Source organism: Geotrypetes seraphini, chromosome 7, assembly GCF_902459505.1.
Source record: "Geotrypetes seraphini chromosome 7, aGeoSer1.1, whole genome shotgun sequence".
In the NCBI taxonomy this organism is placed as follows: domain Eukaryota; kingdom Metazoa; phylum Chordata; class Amphibia; order Gymnophiona; family Dermophiidae; genus Geotrypetes; species Geotrypetes seraphini.
In genome coordinates this window covers 82,184,370-82,203,969 of record NC_047090.1, presented here as the reverse complement: position 1 = coordinate 82,203,969, position 19,600 = coordinate 82,184,370, and the positions used below count along the sequence as shown (strand labels likewise).

At 43.6% G+C, this 19,600-nt stretch overlaps 1 protein-coding gene across 2 annotated transcripts in view; it reads right to left on the bottom strand.

Annotated features, from left to right (window-relative positions):
* G2E3 (G2/M-phase specific E3 ubiquitin protein ligase) overlaps positions 1–19,600 on the bottom strand; it is a 176,097-nt gene that overhangs the window by 39,552 nt on the left and 116,945 nt on the right. For both annotated transcript variants that reach the window (XM_033953452.1, XM_033953451.1), the window contains exons 10-11: positions 16,036–16,159; positions 8,444–8,757 (exon numbers count right to left, since the gene is read on the bottom strand). In XM_033953452.1, coding sequence (XP_033809343.1) covers positions 8,444–8,757; positions 16,036–16,159 — 438 coding nt within the window. The remainder of the gene's footprint in view (positions 1–8,443; positions 8,758–16,035; positions 16,160–19,600) is intronic.

The following is a 19,600-nucleotide window of genomic DNA, read 5'->3' as shown; positions in this document are numbered from 1 at the left end:
GGGATTAAGTGACTTGCCCAGGGTCACAAGGAGCAGCGTGGGTTTGAATCCACAACCTCAGGGTGCCGAGGCTGTAGCTTTAACCACTGCGCCACACACTCCCATATATGTTATCAGTTCTTAACTAAGTTTAATTTATAACTTATATAATTGTTTTGTTCATCTTTAGTATATTTTCTTTTATTTCAGAAGTGTTTCTTCCTTTTTTTTTGGTGGTTTCACTTATTTTTCTGTTTTATGGGTGTGGTTTCCTCTGGTTATTTAAATGCTTTCAGCAATGGCGACTTCCTTTTTAAAAATGTTTCCACATTTTTCAGTGATTTTGGTTACTCTGGCATGTTAGTTGGACCGAGGTAAGTGGACACGCTTCATGGTTTATTTGATTCTACTCAGTTTCTGTGCTTTTTTAATATGGTTTGAGGTGCATTTCTTTCTTTATACACTTGTTCAGCATTTCTTGCCCCTGTTTCTAACACTGCTACTTGCTGTTTCTTCTCTCATGCAGCTATATCAGTATTCTTATACGCTTTTAATTGTGCAGTACGGCAGGCTCTTTCATATAGTTCTACATATTTTCCTTTTTGGTGTTGGTGTTCTGTGCTATTTTTCAATAGTTTTTGCTGTATTGTTAACATTGTTGGTGTCATTTTAGCATTTTGGGTTTTCCCTTACAGCTATGCTGATGGGATAGTTTCCTTCTACATTGTCCTCTGATTTTCTTCTGTGTTCTTTTGACTTATTTTCTTTTTGTTGTGGTTTTTCATATCTCTCTTTATACTCACCTTCCTCTTTCTTCAGTTCAGGTTTTACAATGCATGAAATGTTACACTCGAGATCCTCTGTATTAACATTCTATAAAATTGATATTTTGTTACAAAGATATGTAGTGTTACACTTGAGATTTTCTGCATTAACATCCTGTATGATTGCTAGCTTGTTACAAAACTTGTTCTTTCAATCAAATAGCTTTTGAAGTTTGTTTATGCAGCTACATGTTTTGCGCTCTTTTATTGTCTTATATAAATATTATCTTATGCTGTAGTTTTTTAGACTATTTCTCCTGATGAAATATGGTATTCTGATGGTCCTATTTCCATATTTTTACTACACAGCTTTGTTTTATCCCATACCTGCCATAAACATTATCATATATATATATATCTTTGGCAAATGTATTTATTTATTTACATGATTGGCCTCTGGTATTCATAGACTTGTATGGCTTTTAAAAATTTTTTTTATATTTTTAATTTTTATATGATGTGTTTTAACATGTTGCGTTATGTCTTTATGTTTAGTGACCCCTGATGCAGGCGTTCCTCAGACGCCAAAACACAATGCTGTGGCGGGTCCACAGCTTCTGCTTGTGTCCTTTTATGAAATAAACAATCAGTGATCTTCAGTGGAGTGTTTATTGTCCGTTCCCACTTCCTTTTGTACTCTTGCCAAAGGTACCATATATCTATTGTTGCCGTCATGGACTTGAAGATAGTCTCACCCATACCATTGACGTGGACTTGTCCACGAGACAAGAAATCTGAAAGCACAGCTTCTATCTGTTGCCACTGGAAGATAGACTCAGCCAGCAGCCATGTCGAACAAGACTCCAAGGGACTCCAGGAATTGAGTCAGCGACAAATTGCCCTGCCAATAATTTACAATCCATTTACAATATCAGGTCCTCCAGGACTCGGATCACATGATCCTTTGTGTGCCGACTCTTGGATGAGGGGGTCTGATCAGCCAGTTGTCCAGGTAGTGATGCACCTGCAGTCTCATCTTGTGCAGGTGAGCTGATACCACAATTATAACCTTAGTAAAGGTGTGAGGAGCCATCGTCAGACCAAATGGTAGAGCAGAAAATTGATAATGATTTTCTAGAAAATGAAATCTGAGAAACTTTCTATGGTCTGGGAAAATAGGGATATTCAAGTAGACTGTGAAATAGATGCACCCTGAGAGACTACAGCTTGAGGAAGCAAATCCGATGTGCAGCAAAACTGTGCAGGAGGAGCACAGCTCTCTTGAAATGCATTTCATAAATAGGTCCTCAATTCTGATAAGAAAACTGGTTCAGGTAACGAAGAGTCACACTGTGATGACTAATTTTTGATTTTTGGGCTGAAGGGTGTCTGCGTCCTGTTTCATGGAACAGTCACCATATCCAGGCTCCAAAAATAGAAAAGGTCACCACAATGTCCTGTACCTGGGAATAGCTAAGACCAGGTGCAGGGCTTTGCAGGTGGTACAGAATGCTGCAGCTAGATTGATAACTGGAACATCAAGATACGAGCATATAACTCCATATCGCCGACAATTGCATTGGCTGCCAATTGCATTCATAATTCAATATAACATAAACATTGTGCTTGTTGACCGCGTAACCCAGGGATGTCCAACCTTTTGGCTTCCCTGGGCCGCATTGGCTGAAAAAAATGTTTCTGGGGCCGCACAAATGCCCAAATGCTGCAGCAAGACAGAGGAGGGAGCTGGCAAGACGGTAAACACCCAGGGATAGCAGAGGAAAACACTGCATCGCCCTTGACCGGGGTCACACAAAATACTTCATGGGGCCGCATGCGGCTCTCAGGCTGCAGGTTGGACACCCCTGGTGTAACCATTAGTTCAAAGTAGTTTACAAAAAATTACTAAAGAAAATCATAATTCATGGAATGAAGAGAGTTAGTTGGTCAGGTATTTAGAAAATAAATAGGTTTTCAATTGTGATCTAAAGTCTGATCTTTAAAGCTGCCAGTCAGGTACGACATCCGATATCCCCACCCTCACGGACTGACGAATGCACTACCAGAAGGTGGCAAAAATGCAGCCGGCATCCTGCAAGACACCGCTGAGCCTTCTACGGATGCCTAACAGTCTGCGCTCAAACCCCTGCTAAGCAGTAGGTGAAGGACGGTAAGTGGAGACAGCCCCAAGCTCTAAAATAAGTGCAGGCTGGCTAACAGATACCACCAGGGATTGGTCTGTCAGCTGCAGAACATATGTCTGCTTCTTCTCCACGCAGGCAGAGCTGACACTGAAGACAGAAAGCTCTGATCACTTCACTAAAAACACCAAAAATATTTTGAAAATACTGAATAAAATAAAAAAGGGAGAGAGCAGAACAAAACAGTCCTTCCGGCTCATGTGCTGAAGGGAAAAACTGTAGGTGGCAGTAGAGCTCCCAGTGAAGTAAGAGGATCATATGGCTCACAATCTTGGAGAGATAACCCGCTTATCCAAAATGACACACTTATTAAAATGGAAAGAGAGTCTTAAAATAAAATCATGGAAATCCAAAATGGCCACTGTGGCAGCATTTTGGCACCAGAAAATGGACTGGAAGAGCTAAACTTTCAAAATTTCAGAAAATGGGTTTTTGGAAGAAGGGAACCCTATAGGAAGCACCAGAGACCCTCTAAAGTCAATTTTTGAACCACCCCAAAGTCTCACAATGCAGCTGGACAATGGAGAAGACTTCTGTCTCAAACAAGTATACAGGATTGTTCAGCCGTTTGTTACCTTGGGCTGCAGTTTAGACAGGCTCTGAGAGTCTGAAACCCTCGACCCCAATAGTTCCTCATGCATTTTCAGAGGGGGGGAGGGGACGATGACACAGTCAGCACCCACTATAGCCCTCTGGACCAACACCAGGCCTCTCAGTCTGCACTCAAGTGCCTGATAAATCAGGAGCGAGCTGAACTCCCAGTGGAACATACCTCAAGTTATCGTAAGAATTAGTGCAGGCCAGTTAAATAGGTGTCGTGTGAAAGGGTTGCCCCCCCCCCTCTGATCCAGAGACTATATCTTCTCACAGGCAGAGCTGTCCCAGAAATCCTGGGAACCTCTGGAGTAATGGAAAGTCTCAAATTTTGAAATAAAATCTGAAAATAATAAATTACTTGCAGAGCAGAAAAAAAGGACACCTCAATACACTTGCAGAAGGTAAAACTGAGGAGATTGGGCACTGCCCACTGACACAAGGCGGCGTAACTGAAAAGCTGTAGAGCAGTGGTCTAAAACTCAAACCCTTTGCTAGGGCCACATTTTGGATTTGTAGATACTTGGAGGGCCGCAGAAAAGAAAGAATAGTTAACGTCTTATTAAAGAAATGACAATTTTGCATGAGGTAAAACTCTTTGTAGTTTATAAATCTTTCCTTTAACTTCTCAAAATCTACTTTTTCATGTCTTACCTTCCCTCCCTATTTCCATGGTCTGATATCTCTCTCCTTCCCCCGCCTCCCCAGTGTAACATTTCTCTTTCCCTTCCTTTCTGCCCCATGCAGTCCATCTCCCTTCCCTTCCTCTTTCTGGCCCCCCTCCCAGTCCAATATTTCTACCTCCTTTCCACCAGTCCAACATTTTTTTTTCTCTTCCTCCTGCATGCTTCTCCTCTGGTCCTCCTTCCCTCAACCAACCAATATCTCTATCTCCCTCTCTCCATGAGTCCAACTTTTCATGCTCTGCTCTCTCCCCCTTCCACAGTGTAACATGTCTCCTTTCCTCCTTTCTGTTCTCCCCATCCATCTCGCCCTCTCTATGGGTCCAACATTTTCTGCCTCCTGCACGCTTTCTCTCTCTGTCCTTGCCTCTTCCCTCGAGTAGCATCCCTCTTTCCTATGTGGCACCGCCGGTGCCGGCTTGAACGATGGTCCCGGTCAGCGCCCAGAATAGCGGAAGTGGAAGCAGACGGCTCCTTAGCAGTCTCCATCTTAAACATCGACTCCCAGCGCAAGCAGCGCCGTTTAAATGAGCGCGCAGTAAGCGTGGAACAAGGCCGGCACGATTTCGGTATGTGTTCTGGACCAAGACACTGAAGACAGCGTCGATGCGGGTCCGTCAACGAAATTGCACGCTGGCACTTGCTGCACTTTTTAAAACCGGTGATTGGCCGGGACATAGGCCGGAAAATCGTCGCCGCAAGGTCGAAGGCGCTGGGCCTAAGCCACGAGGCCGGCCCGGCCGAACCGCCGGAAGAAATAATTTTAACTCTTTTTTTTTTTTTTTTTTGAAAAGAAATACTAAATTAAATAGAAATAAACTAATAAACAAATCACGCGGTACAAAGAAGGCAAATTTTACTGAAATTCAGTCAGCGCAGAATGAAGTGAAACTTCTCAGCTCTGCGGAAAGAAAAGAACTGAGGAGACACGCCCGGTACATCGGACGGGAAGGCACTGGCGCATGCGCGGTGCGGGCATCTCGAAACTTCTGAGTTTCTTCAAGCAAGACATGCTTGCAAGATGTCCGTATCGGGGCTCTGTCGGATGACATCACCCACTAGTGAGAATACCTGCCTGCTTGTCCTGGGATAAAAGAAAGAATAGTTAACGTCTTATTAAAGAAATGACAATTTTGCATGAGGTAAAACTCTTTGTAGTTTATAAATCTTTCCTTTAACTTCTCAAAATCTACTTTTTCATGTCTTACCTTCCCTCCCTATTTCCATGGTCTGATATCTCTCTCCTTCCCCCCCCCCTCCCCAGTGTAACATTTCTCTTTCCCTTCCTTTCTGCCCCATGCAGTCCATCTCCCTTCCCTTCCTCTTTCTGGCCCCCCTCCCAGTCCAATATTTCTACCTCCTTTCCACCAGTCCAACATTTTTTTTCTCTTCCTCCTGCATGCTTCTCCTCTGGTCCTCCTTCCCTCAACCAACCAATATCTCTATCTCCCTCTCTCCATGAGTCCAACTTTTCATGCTCTGCTCTCTCCCCCTTCCACAGTGTAACATGTCTCCTTTCCTCCTTTCTGTTCTCCCCATCCATCTCGCCCTCTCTATGGGTCCAACATTTTCTGCCTCCTGCACACTTTCTCTCTCTGTCCTTGCCTCTTCCCTCGAGTGGCATCCCTCTTTCCTCGAGTAGCATCCCTCTTTCCTATGTGGCACCGCCGGTGCCAGCTTGAACGATGGTCCCGGTCAGCACCCAGAATAGCCTGTGCCCAACGCGCCTCCAGGAGATGCTGGAGGTCCTGCTGGTTTCCAATCAACAAAATAAAACAAATCAGGAACAATAAAGTTCTTATATAACCGAGTCTCAATTTATTGAGTGCCTTGTCCCCTAAAGCTGGGGTTTAGATCATTTGCTTCATGAAAAAAAAAAAACCATGGAAAAACAAACATCCGGACTGTAAAACCATCAAGCCCTCATCTTCCTTGCTGGTATCAACAGGTAAGCACTGCAACAGTCTTTGATAGTCCAGTCCCAATAATCCTGTGATTCTAAGCAGGGTAAGAATCAGACTACTAGACCTTCAAAATTGTATGCAAGAGTTCAATTAGGCCTGGCTTGCAACAGGCCTGCTCCAACCAACTTAATAAGCAGTTAGTGGAGGAGGGGAGTAGCCGAATCCACTTCTAATATACTTGCCACAAATGGCCCCACAATCCCACCCAAGGATCTTGTGTGAATTCTCCCCAAACTACTATCCCTTCACACAGTTCATAACATTGTCCACAATAAGCCATAAAAAAGGCAAAAAGGTAAAAATGTTACAAACAAAATGAACCTGGTTTTAATGTTACCAGATTCTGGCACCTTTCTAGCCTTGAGCCTAGCACTGCTCATCAGGCTTCCAACAGGTGCATACAGGTTTCAAAAGAAAACAAAACCAGTAACAAAGTTCATTCAGTTAAGCACAGCCAAAAAGATAAAGTTACTGCACTTAACTTATATCCATTGCTGTGGCATCTGGTTCCATGGAAGCGTCCAAAAACTCCATGGGCTCCAGGCTGGCAAGCTGGCTGGCTTCAGGAACAGGGGCTGCATCTACCATTTCTATGTCCTGGTTCCTCTGAGGTTCAGGAGACTGGTCCTGGGAACCTCCTTCCTGGGCTGACCCAGGGTAAACTGCCTTATTCCTTCTCAGTGCTGCCTCTAAAGCACAGAGGCGACCACGCCCTGTTCTGTAAGGGGGAAGGGCAGCCTTTAGCTGTTGCTGGGATTTTCCTGGGACTCTAATTAGGCCCAGTTGCTGTGAATTACCTAAGCTTGTGTTCTTAGGCCGTTGCTTTGAATGAGGCACCTCCTTCTGCTGCAGGCTGATCTCCCCATATCCCTCTCCCCCCCAGGGTTTTGTAACCTGAGTTTTAAATGGTAAATCAGAACTTTCTGTTTTCTTTCTGTCTAACCCATCACATTGGTTAGCCCGGGTCAAAGCCAAGCCAGGGCTAGGAGGAGCCTTCCCTGGCACAAGCCGAGCCTTAGTGCTAGGGTTATGACACCTACCTCCAGCCCAACATGCTCTCTCACAATGCACCATCTCACCCTCCTCTCAAGTATGTAGCACCTTTCCTTTCCCTCCCTTTCTGCCAAGTCCAGCAGCACCTCTTATCCTTTCCTTTTACCTCCCCCCGTCCAGCAGTACCCTTCCCTCCTCCCCTGCCCAGCAGTACCCTTTCTCCTCTGCCCATCAGCACCTCTTCTCCCTTCCTTTTACCTCCCATGTCCAGCAGTACCCCTTCTCTCTTCCCTGTTCAGCAGTTACACTTCTCCCTTACCTTCTCCCCCTGTCCAGCAGTACCCCTTCTCCCTTCCCTGCTCCCCCTGTCCAGCAGTACCCCTTCTCCCCTGTCCAGCAATACCTCTCCTTTCTGTAGCCTAGCGGCAGCTCACTGTGTGCTTTTAACTTAGTCACACAGATGCCGCTAGCATTAGTCGCAGTTTCATCAGGCAGCCTCGGGGCTTTTGCTAAGCCGGCCCAGCTCGTATCATTGAAGTGGGTTGGCCTAGCAAAGGCCCTGCGGCTGCCTGATGAAACTGCGGTTAAAACTAAACTAAAGCTAGCAGCAGCTGTGTGACTAAGTTAAAATCACATTGAGCTGCCGCTGCTGGTCCGGGGGTGAGAAGAAGAGGAGGCCCAGCAGCATATCGCTGGCAGAAGGCCAGCTGATGCCGGTGATCGGCGGCAGGAAGAGAGAGCAAATGTTGCACATCCATGGAGAAGGCAGAAGTCAGCTGGCGATCGGGGCAGAAGGCAGCTGACGCTGGCAACGGTGATCGGTGGCAGAAGGCGCTTCTGAGATCATGTACAGACCGCGGGCCGCAAAATAGTAATTGGAGGGCCGCGAGTTTGAGACCGCTGCTGTAGTAGATTTCTTCTGCAAAACTTGTGGGTAAAGGAGAACAACCCACTGGTCACGATTTGCGTTTCTTTTGCAATGGAATGTCTGGATACAGTTACATTATATGTGACCTTTTACTCTCTCCTTCAGGTCAGACACACACACACACACATAAGCAGAGCAATTGGGAAACAAGTAATAGCCATGTTCCACATACTTTTCTCACTTAATTTATAAAATGCTTTCATCTAAAACAGAGATGCATGAATGGTCTAATTACAATGACTGTCCTCCATAAAATAATTAGGATTTAAGTCTCAAACAACAACTTTACTCCAAGCCATTAAAAAGTTATAAACAATTAAACCATCTATACATTTACCTTGTTGATTAAGGGTTAGATTCTTTGAAGCACCACCTTCAAACAACGATGATGTCTGCAAACAATTCATCAATAAACAGAAGAATTCTGCTTTAGATCTAAAAGGTTTAGGTGCCTTCTGTGAAGATCCACCCTCTAGAAACTGGACGTTAATAGTATTTGTCGGACAAAAAGTGCGACACTTGAATCCTTTCAAGGCACTGCGCCAAAAATCACTTCTTTTTATCTTTAATTTTGATGTGCATTTTGAATTAATCTGACACCTTAACTCCTTTAATATATCAGACACTGGTCTTCTATGCATGCTGATTTGCCTATAAGACAAGTAAAATAAGAATAGTGTTAAATACTGGATTAAATTTTTTTTAAATATAAACAAAATAAACCTTCAGGACATCAGTGAACTGAAGAAATTCTTTTAGCAGCTGATATTTCACCAACAAATAAGAATCGCAACAAATTCCAGAGCTCCACATAAAGAGAAACCAACGGTTAGTATTACTAAATAGCATTATGAGACTCAAGGGTAAAGGGGATTTCCTGGTGAAGTTCTGTGTAAAAAAATTCAAATTTCTGCACATAAAATTAGCAAATCCTGCAAATTTCTTTAGTTTAAACAATATTTTTGCTAATTATTAGTCATATTCCATTTAAAATATTTAAAAATAAAATGCTTTTTCTCTACTGCCTCTATTGTCTGAGCATTTCATTTTTCCATTCTCTGGTCCCAATCTCTTTTCTGTCCATTTTATAGTTCTAATTCTTCCATCTTCTTTTTTGTGTCCCTAGCTGTCCTGTCCAGCATCTCCCCTCTGTCTCCCCCCCCCCCTCTTCATTTCTCTATCCCAAGCTTCTCCTCTCTGTGTACATTTCCATTTCCCTGAATCCATCATCCGACTGTCAGAACCCTTTTCAAGCACTATCCTTATGTCTAGCATTCCTTCTATGCCCCTGCCTCAATGCTCTCCCCATCAAGCATTTCTTTCCGTGCCTAGCATTGCTTCAGTATTGCTATCTCTATGCTTAGTCCTCATCTAAGAACCCTCCCACCGAAGCCAGCAACTCTCCAACCCCTGCCTCCCCTGAACTAGCATATCTCCCACCCGCCTCCTTAAGCCAGTATTTCACTCTCTACCCCCCATCCTCTCCAGCCAGCATCTCTCTCCCCATCCTCTCCAATCCACCATATCTCTCTCCCCTTTCCCCCTCAAGACAGCATTTCTTATTTTCCCTACCCCTCTAGCCAGCATCTCTGAGAATCCCTCTAAGGTTCCTCCATATACCTCAGTGATGGCGATGTTCATAGGTAATCTGTGTCAGCTCTGCAGCCTGCCCTGGATGATGCCACTTCCTCTTTCTTCAGAGGCAGGACACAGTAGAGGGAAGCCTGCAGAGCCAGCGCAGGTTAATTGAAGATGTCACAAACAGCAATTCATATGGAAGGCCACAAATGTAGAAGAGAGAGTGTTGCTGCAACCAAATTCTGTGCAGAAATCGGGCAATTCTGTGAACCTGGGGAATTCCATCAGGAGTAAAGGGATGAATACATAGAGGTTGACAAGGATAAAACAGATTTACAATACATTACATTAGTGATTTTTATTCTGCTTGTGCCTTGCGGTTCTAAGCGGATTACAAATTAGTAGTCTGGACATTTCCAGGAGCGTTACAATACAAAGAATCATGTATATAGCAAGTTACAATTGGTAGTCTGGACATTTCCAGGAGAATTACAAGGAAGAGAGTGAGTATATAATAGGTTACTGTGATGAATAATAATACATTCGGGGGACAGTAGTGAGTTGTACAATGTTGAGGGTGTTGCTGTGGTAGTGGTGGTGGTATTCATGAGAGTATATTCTAGTGCTATGGGAAGTGTTTTTTGAAAAGATGAGTTTTGATTTCTTTTCGGAATACTTTAATGTCTGTTGATTTGATCAGTAGATTGGAGATGGTAGGGTCGATCTTCGCTGCCTGTGTCGCCAAAAGGCTGTCGTATAGTTTCTTGCGTCGGGTACCATTGAGAGGGGGGTAGATGAATAGGCTCCGAGTTCTCCTTATTCTGGGTGAGATGTAACGGTATAGTCGGTTGTTTAGGTAGCTGGGTGCAGTTCCATGGGTTACTTTATATAGTAGACAGTAGAATTTGAATTGGGATCTTGTTTTTATCGGTAGCCAGTGTGAGTCTAGGTATGCATTGGTGATGTGGTCATATTTGCCGAGGGAGTAGATGAGTCTGAGGGCTGTGTTCTGAACGGTCTGTAGTTGTTTTATCATGTAGTTTGGGCATGGTAGGTAGAGGCTGTTGCAGTAGTCTACAATACTTAGTACAAGGGATTGTACTAAGATCTTGTATTGATCTTTGTTGAAGAATTTTCTTATTTTTCTTAGGTTTCGCATGGTGAAGAATGCTTTTTGGATGATTTTGTGGATTTGAGTCTGCATTGTGCAGTTTCTGTCTAGTTGTATTCCCAGAATCTTGAGTGTGCTCTGCATTGGGTATTTGATTGTGTTTAATTCCAGTTCTGTTAAGGATTTGCTTAACTGTTAAAGATTTGCTTAACTGCAGATGAAGGGCCTGGAGAAAAGCCTCAGAAAAACACAAAGAGGAATGGGAAGTGAGGAAGATCATGAAACATTTTCAGAAGACTGTTCATGAAGAGCTAGGCAAATTAAAAGTCGATAGATTGATTAGGCTGGAAAGGATACTTGTGATGGTACAGAAGGAACTTGAAGTTCTTGCAGCACTGTTTGACCTTTTTAAAGTTTCTTTGGAGTCAGAAGTGGCCTTAGAGGACTAGAAGCAGTCAACTGTGGTTTCTCTTCAGGGTCATTCCATGCCAAGTGGATCTAATGGTCCCTACCATTATGTTTCAGATTTGCCTAAGATTATAGATTCCTAACTGCAATAGTCACTGAGCTAGACCCACTTGTCTGACTGATGTTGGCAGCATTGTGCACAGTGATGAATAAAGTGTCATTTTTAGCTGCTAGTAAAATTGAGAATAATTAGTCAAGCGTGCTAATTTTTGGTAGTCCAGCAAAATTTTTTGCACTAGTTGTAACAATGCTAGTATGAGCATCATGGATACAAAAGCCCACTTGAAAATGTTGATCAAAGTGTGCCCAAAAATGTGTCACAGTATGCTGCAACAGATTTTGACCAGTTTATCAACTGCTATGGCTCCAGAGCAAGAGTAAATACAGACTTCAGATTTTTATCATAGATTATCCTTGCATTGGACACCACTCAAATTGGCAGCAATCCTGTATGAATAGCGGCATCATAGCATTCCTACAAATTTGGCATTTTTGACACAGAGTCTGAAATTCATCAATTTTCAGGGCCAATTATAAAAAAAAGAGAGTCTACCTATACCTTCCTAAAAGCAGGAAGGCCGACAGCCCCCGATTCACAGGAGGGGCTGGGGGACTGGCATCATAACTGTTTCTAAGGGGGGCTGATGGACATCTATTTGAGGACTGCTGATGGCCAGACCTCCTGAAACGGGGCCTGGAAGATGAAAGGTACCTCTGCCCTGAGGAGGAAGGACCAGAATACTGGTGAGGACGTCGAAACGGACAAAAATTGGAATGCCCTGAACTCCTGACAAGATGGGACCTGTTCCCGGGCAAAACCTTGGGTTTGTGGTCTTGTACACGTGCCATAATGTCATCTAGACCCTGGCCGAACATAAGCTGTCCCTTAAAAGGCAACATGCTCAAGGTGGCCTTAGAGGAGGAGTTCCCAGACTACTGCCTAATCCACAACATCTTTCGGGGTAGACACTGAATAAGTGCCCAACTTGGCAAAAACTTTCAATAGATCATATAAGGCATCAGCCATATAATCGACCCCAGAGATGAGAAATTCCAAATAACGCAGCACCACAGTGTTGGAGTCATGGCATAGTTTGGAGTGGTATGTCCGAGCAACGAAGGACTGGGCTGTCGCTGCCTTGATACCAGCCGCAGCTGAATCAAAAAGGCGTTTAAGGATAAAATCCATACGTCTGGAGGGAAATACACTTGGTGACCTGAGCCATAGCTGAATCCACCTTCGGAGAAGCAAAGCACTTGGTTAAACCAACCGCCATGGGATAAAGCCTCGCCATGGCCTGAGCACATTTCAATGGACCCTCCGTGTTATCCCAAATCTCTGACAGGATACGAACCACATCATGAGAGAACATTCCACCTGGACCAGCTGATCTGGCTGAAGTTTTAATTCCTGCAGAGATTCTATAATAAGGTCCTCCAGACGAGCAGGTTTGAATAACCTGCATATGTGGGATTATCAACCAGGTCCCGGGACCCACCTCCGAGTCACTTAAGATGTTTCCAATGGTGAATCAAGATTACAGGCTTTCGGTAACACCAAGGAGTTCAGAGTCTTACATGACTGTATTATGTTAGCAGGAACGAATATATTATTGGTAAAAAGGAGGTGACCTAGAAATAGTCTAGATGTCACAACATGTTAGCCAAAATCCCAGCATACTGCAGAGAAGTGAAACAAGTAGAACAGTAATGCACTGAATAAAGATCAATGTAAAACCAAAGGACCTGTGATAAAGGTGCAGCTTGATTTCTGTACTGGAATAATACCGAATGGTACTATGATATGCTATTAAAACTTGCTTAAGCTATATTGCACCCGAGCATATCCATTTTCTCTGGCTAAATGAAAGAACATCTTAAAAAGGATGTAGTGGTCTTCTCTCCCCCTACAGCTGCTCCCAAACCTCCGGGTTAGATTCCCCCACTATTCTGTGTGTGATTGAGTCCAAACACGAAAGAGACCACCATACAGGCTCTACACCCATGGTGGATTCCTGTCACATTAACTGATGAAAATCATTGATGTAGATTGTTTTGGACCCATGCTGACACTCCAAGATAAACAACTATACCATCTGATACAAAACACAAATTTATTTTCTTATTCACAGTTTCATGATAACGTTTAAATGAAGAATGGATCGGGGGGGGGGGGGGGGCTTGGATTTCTATTAATAATATATATGAATGATAAGATATTATATTCATGTAGTATATTTTTTGTTGTATATGGAAGAGGGAGGGGGTGGGGGTTATATCTTTTTGTTGTATGATATGGTAGATTTTCAAGTGATATTGTATTCTAATTGTTTGATATTTACTGTACACTTGTTGTGAATTATAAAATGAATAAAGAATTAAAAAAAAAAAAAAAATTACAGCCATTCAACAATGTTTCAATGATGCTCTGAAGATGAACATCAACGATAACTTGAAGAACAGAGGCTGATATGGAACCGATGTCTTCGGTACCCCTCCGATGAAATACTCCCTCAAACAGCAACTAATGCTCTGTCAAAAGTAGGTCATAGTCAATGAAAACGATGCGGAACAATGTGCATAAAGTCATCGACTTTGGAACCATTATCCTGCGCAGGTTGTCAAGGGGTAGAAGACCTCAAAGAGGATGCATGTCCAATAAGAGACATACCGTATTTTCACGCATATAATGCGTGCGTTATACACAATTTTACAAACCGAGTATAACCATGCGCGTTATATGTGTGAGCGCGTTATACAAATTTTTTTTTCAGTGCGATCCAGCATCCCCCTGCGAACCGGCATCCTCCCCCCGTTCGCGTCACCCCCCCTCCCCGCGATCCTACTTCCCCCCCCAGCACCGCAAAGACATCGGTCGCTTACCCGATTGGGCACCGGCACCAGCACCAATGCACAGGACGTGCCAGTGCCTGAAGATCCTCCCTCGTTGGGCTGGGCTGGGCGGTGCGAGGGAGATCCTCCCTCTTCCCTGTGCCAGGCTGGACTGGCTTTGAGCATTTGTGCATGCTCAAAGCCTTCTGGTCTCGCTCTCTCCGAGATTCTGAATCTGAGAATCTTGGAGAGAGCGAGACCAGAAGGCTTTGAGCATGCACAAATGCTCAAAGCCAGTCCAGCCCGGCACAGGGAAGAGGGAGGATCTCCCTCGCACCGCCCAGCCCAGCCCAATGAGGGGGGATCTTCAGGCACTGGCACGTCCTGTGCATTGGTGCTGGTGCCGGTGCCCAATCGGGTAAGCGACCGATGTCTTTGCGGTGCTGGGGGGGGGGATGTAGGATCGCGGGGGGGGGGGGGGGAGGATGCCGGTTCGCAGGCCAGAAGAGGGAGTAAGCGGGAGGAGGTTATAGCAGCATGTGCGGTATACGCATGTGCATGCTATATAAAAAATTTTTTACACAAATGGTTTGGACCCGCGTGCTATACGCATATGCGTGTTATACACGTATGCGCATTATATGCGTGAAAATACGGTAATCTGCACAGAAGGGGACACCAGTGTCAAAGTGGAATTATTCCTCAATGATGTATTCCAGACAGGTACTATTGATGCAGATGCCACAGTACTGAAGCAAAACTGAAATATGCAAGGAAATACTGCATAAAGGTTTGATGATCATCGAAGCTACTATGTAAGAACCACCTGGAGAAAGTATTGTTGTTGAATATATAACAATTAGTATGGATCGGTACCGATGAAGCGATGTATGAAGAGGAGGCATTGCACTTCAAAACAATAATCTGAATCAATGTTCATCGATGAAGTGGAAGCACCATGACCATGTAGCATCAAGTGGTATTGAAGGTGCCACAGGCATTGAAGGTACCTGCTTCAGAATGACAATCTGTATCATCCAGAAAAGCTATGCATCAAATGGTCTCGATGCATAATTTTTTGCCTGTGACAGGAGTTTAATGCAGGAGTTTATCTTCTCTCATTTGTTTCAAAAGATTGTTTCAAAAGATTTTCTTGGTGGGACTTAATTCCAATGTCTCAGCTCCTGAGGAAGTTTTCGAAACTGAGCTTTGTCGAGCCATGACAGGAACCCTCTGCGATTCAGATAAGTTTTTTTTATCAATATTATTTGGACACTATTGTTTATTTTTTAAATTTGAAAATTTGATAACATTTTGAACTTTTGAATTGAATTTAGTACTAGGGGATGGGTTTTTGAACCCTCTTTTTTTCTTGTCTTTCCCCTTTCAATACTCACATTGAACATTTGCTTCACTTGCAGCTTTTGATTGTATTTTTGCACCGGACTAGATGATGTACAGAGCAGGACTTATTTAGGCTACTAACCTGGTGCTGGTCACCTATAAGTTTCTTGCCTGGGGCTTTACTAATTATTTATTTAACTTTTTGGCCCATACCTATTTGTCCCTTTATTAATATTTTTTTTTCTTTGCCGGGTTTGTCTTGAGAGGGGACTTGAAGTTCTGCCAAATTTTTTGTTTTGTTTGAATCTAGATTAAGCAGCACCCCCTTAAAAATATATAAAGTAATAACTGTGAAAAAGTAATAATTGTGAAAAAGAATGCTCTTTTGGACAAAACTGATATGGTACAGTAGGTTGTTGCAAGACATTTCAAAACATGCAAACTTGGATGGATCCAGGATGGCGTGTGTATTTTTCTTTACATACACAATTGAAAAGACCTCAAATTTCAGGCAAAGGGCCACTACACAATTACATGCAATCGAAACAATAGTTAAGGTTTTTAATTCTCCCTCAACCCTCATATCAATGACAAACCTGAATAGAATCCTGCGCTGCAGGCTCCGTGTCAATCTGGAACACTTGGGAGAAGAATGTTGTAATGGTGAGTTTTTAACTTCTGAGGAAGTCAAGGAACATCGCTGTTGGACTTGGACATTTCCTACAAAAAATTATACTTCTAGTATTATCAGACACAGGTTGCAGTTACACAAACTCAGAAATGCTTATGAAATATAACTACTACACATGAAAAGAAAAAGTTGCTTACATGTAATGAGGCTTCTTTATAGACAGCAAGATAAATCAGAAAATACATAGACTCAAAACTGCGAAAAATTTTGGGTTCTTGAGCATGCCTGGCAGCCCTGTATGCTACTGTTTCACCAGTTCCCAAAGTTTAATGCAGAGCTTAGAAGTCAATTCCCTGGGAAGGAAGGGAAGAGTCTACTTCCTAAGTTCTCTAGAGCAATGGTATTCAACCCAGTTCTCAGGGACTACCTGGCCAGTCGGGTTTTCAAAGTCTCTGTCATCCATATTCATTTTGGATATCCTGAAAACCCGACTGGCCAGGTGGTCCCTGAGGACTGGGTTGAATACCACTGCTCTAGAGAGAACCATGGTTATAGGTAAGCAACTTCATGTTCTCCGCTGAAAACAGGCTAAATTAGCTATTCAAGTAGAGAATTCCAAGCTGAGCATTGTCTTATTCATATTTGGTGCAGGCCTTGTGGGCCATCTGGAAGATGCACATTATGGTAGAATTTGACTATTGAATGTAAAGGTCTTGTAGTACAGCCTATTTAAAACTGCTTTCTCTGAGATATCTACACAGTGTTAAGATAAGGAAGTGTGAATGGAAATCACTGTTGTAGCTATACATATTTTTTTAATGGAAACAAAGTGGAGAAGAGCAACTCAGATATTGGCATGACTCATTTTGTTTTTCACTGGACAATTTAGTTGCCATCTTGCTAGACTCTGCAACACTAGATTAACATCCTATGAATTAGCAAGTCCCTGATTGGGGTTGTGTGTGACAAAATCGGTGATGCGTCAAAACCATGGAGGACAACGGCACGCCAACATTGCATGCAAGACAAATGAGCGCTAAGGGGTGTGTGGGGGAGAACCTCCCACTATACCTAGAAGTCCTCATGCTTCCATTGAGGGGGATCCCCCCCACTACACTGAAAACTCCCGAAAATGGGAAGGACAATGGGAGTTTTCAGTGTACTGGGGGTTCCCCCACCCAATGAGAGCGTGAACAGTTCTGTGGTTGGGGGGTTCCCCCCTCCCTCAGAGCATAAAACGGAAGGCCTCAAAGTGGCAGAAGCAGTGATGCGCATTTGTCCTGAGCTCAACTGTCGGCGTGGTACTGTTGGTGCGCCGTTGTCCTCCGCGCTTCTGACGATCTACCGACAAAATCTTATCATCAGCTTGAACACAAACAGATGAAATGATCGAGTATTTCCCTTCATAAAAGAACTTCAAGCTACAAATTGGACAGAAAGATTAGGTCCTTACCTTGCTAATTTTATTTCTAGTTAACAGGAATGGCAGTCTTGACCACTGGGTTAAACCCCCATTAGCTGTGAGGATTGTAGAGAGCTCACTTGTTTGTTTTCATGATCCACCTCCTCAGTCCTTACCAAAGCTTCTAGCAAGTCCTAGAGTACAAACATAAGAGGGGTGCGGGGAAATTCTCCAAAACTACATGTCTGTTCTGCGATTAGCAAGGTAAGGACCTAATCTTTCTTTCATGGGCAACAAGACTGGTAGACTTGACCATCAGTTGTATTGGAGCAGTCCCCGATTCCTAGGGTGGGACAGATGAGCCTGCTACCAACACTAAGGACCCAAAAGCGGTGTACAGCCCAGCTGCTACATCCACCCTATAAAATTTAGTGAATGTGTTGAGACTGGACCAAGTTTCTGCCCTACAATGCCCTGAAATCTCTGCAGGTGAGGCTGCTCTAGACTCTACCCAAGATGATGCAACACCACGAGTGGAGTGCGCCTTCACAGCCACTGAAGACTGCTTTCAATATAGGCAAAACATTGTTCATCCTGATCCACCTGGATATGGTTACTTTAGATCCGGTCTCCCCCAATGTAAGCTCTGCGATTGCTCCTCCCACTGTGGGAAAAGCGCTCCATCTCCCACATGAAGCATTCCATGCTCTTTACGCTCCTGGACAGATTTTTCTCCAGATGCCCATCCCTCAGAATAAGTTGGCTGCGTGGTATGTCATGGGCAGGGAGTATTGCCCATCACCATCATTTGGGAAATTGGTGGCTTCTTGGGCTACCCTAACTGAGGAATATCTTGATGAGGAAGAGTTGTCTGAGGGATTTGCTAAGGCTTTTCGTATCACCCCCAATGTAGGGCTCCATGAAATTCAGTTCAAGGTGCTACACCAGGCTTATATCACCAAGTGTAGGGGCAAACAAAATTTAACAACATAAAATACACTTTTATACTGCAAATACTGCTAAGTTCTATGCAGTTCACAAAAGATTATGAGTACAAAAGATGAGAAGAAAGGCAGAGCATGCCTAATTTTCAAAGTATTCAATAAAAAGATATTTTTTAAAAACAGTCGACATAATTAAGAAAGTCAAATCCTTATCCCATAGTGCCGCTTGAAAGGACAGCAGATATTGTTGACATCTTTTAAATTTACAACCCTTGGCAGATGGAAAAGAGAATAGTGCATGTGATTTCCTGGAATGTTAGTTATTGAATGTAAATGAATCCAATAGATATTCTGGAATTAAACCTGGCTAAAGGCTCTCTAGTGTATCACTTTGTTGAATGCCAGCGACTGAAGGATCTCTGGTTGGGAGTCTTTAGAGATTTGGAGAGTGTGGTGGGAGCCCCGCTTGAATGGTCCTATAAATTTTTCTAAATGTTTCCAACCCTGAATTATGGGGCAGAGATCTAACATCAATGTTATCTATTAAACAAGGTCTGCATATATAACAATACGTTTGGTAATACTGGGATGATGCTTGGTGATTTTCCAAAATATGGGGATAGACAAAGATCTCAATATGTATACTTTGGAGTAAAGGTGGGAGAGAGGAAGTATGAGAGATGTTTAAATACCTACATGGCATAAATGCACATTAGGCGAGTCTTCCAACTGAAAGGAAAGCACAGTTACTTACCGTAACAGGTGTTATCCAGGGACAGCAGGCAGATATTCTTAACACATGGGTGACGTCACCGACGGAGCCCCGGTACGGACCTTTTTAACTAGAAAGTTCTAGTTGGCCGCACCGCACATGCGCGAGTGCCTTCCCGCCCGACGGAGGAGTGCGTGGTCCCCAGTTAAGATAAGCCAGCTAAGAAGCCAACCCGGGGAGGAGGGTGGGACGTAAGAATATCTGCCTGCTGTCCCTGGATAACACCTGTTACGGTAAGTAACTGTGCTTTATCCCAGGACAAGCAGGCAGCATATTCTTAACGCATGGGTGACCTCCAAGCTAACAGAGAGGGAGGAGGGATGGTTGGCCATTAGGAAAATAAATTTTGGGGGCGTGGCTTGGACGCGCATTCCGATGGTCGGGTAAACGAATAGCTCCATGATCAAAAGCT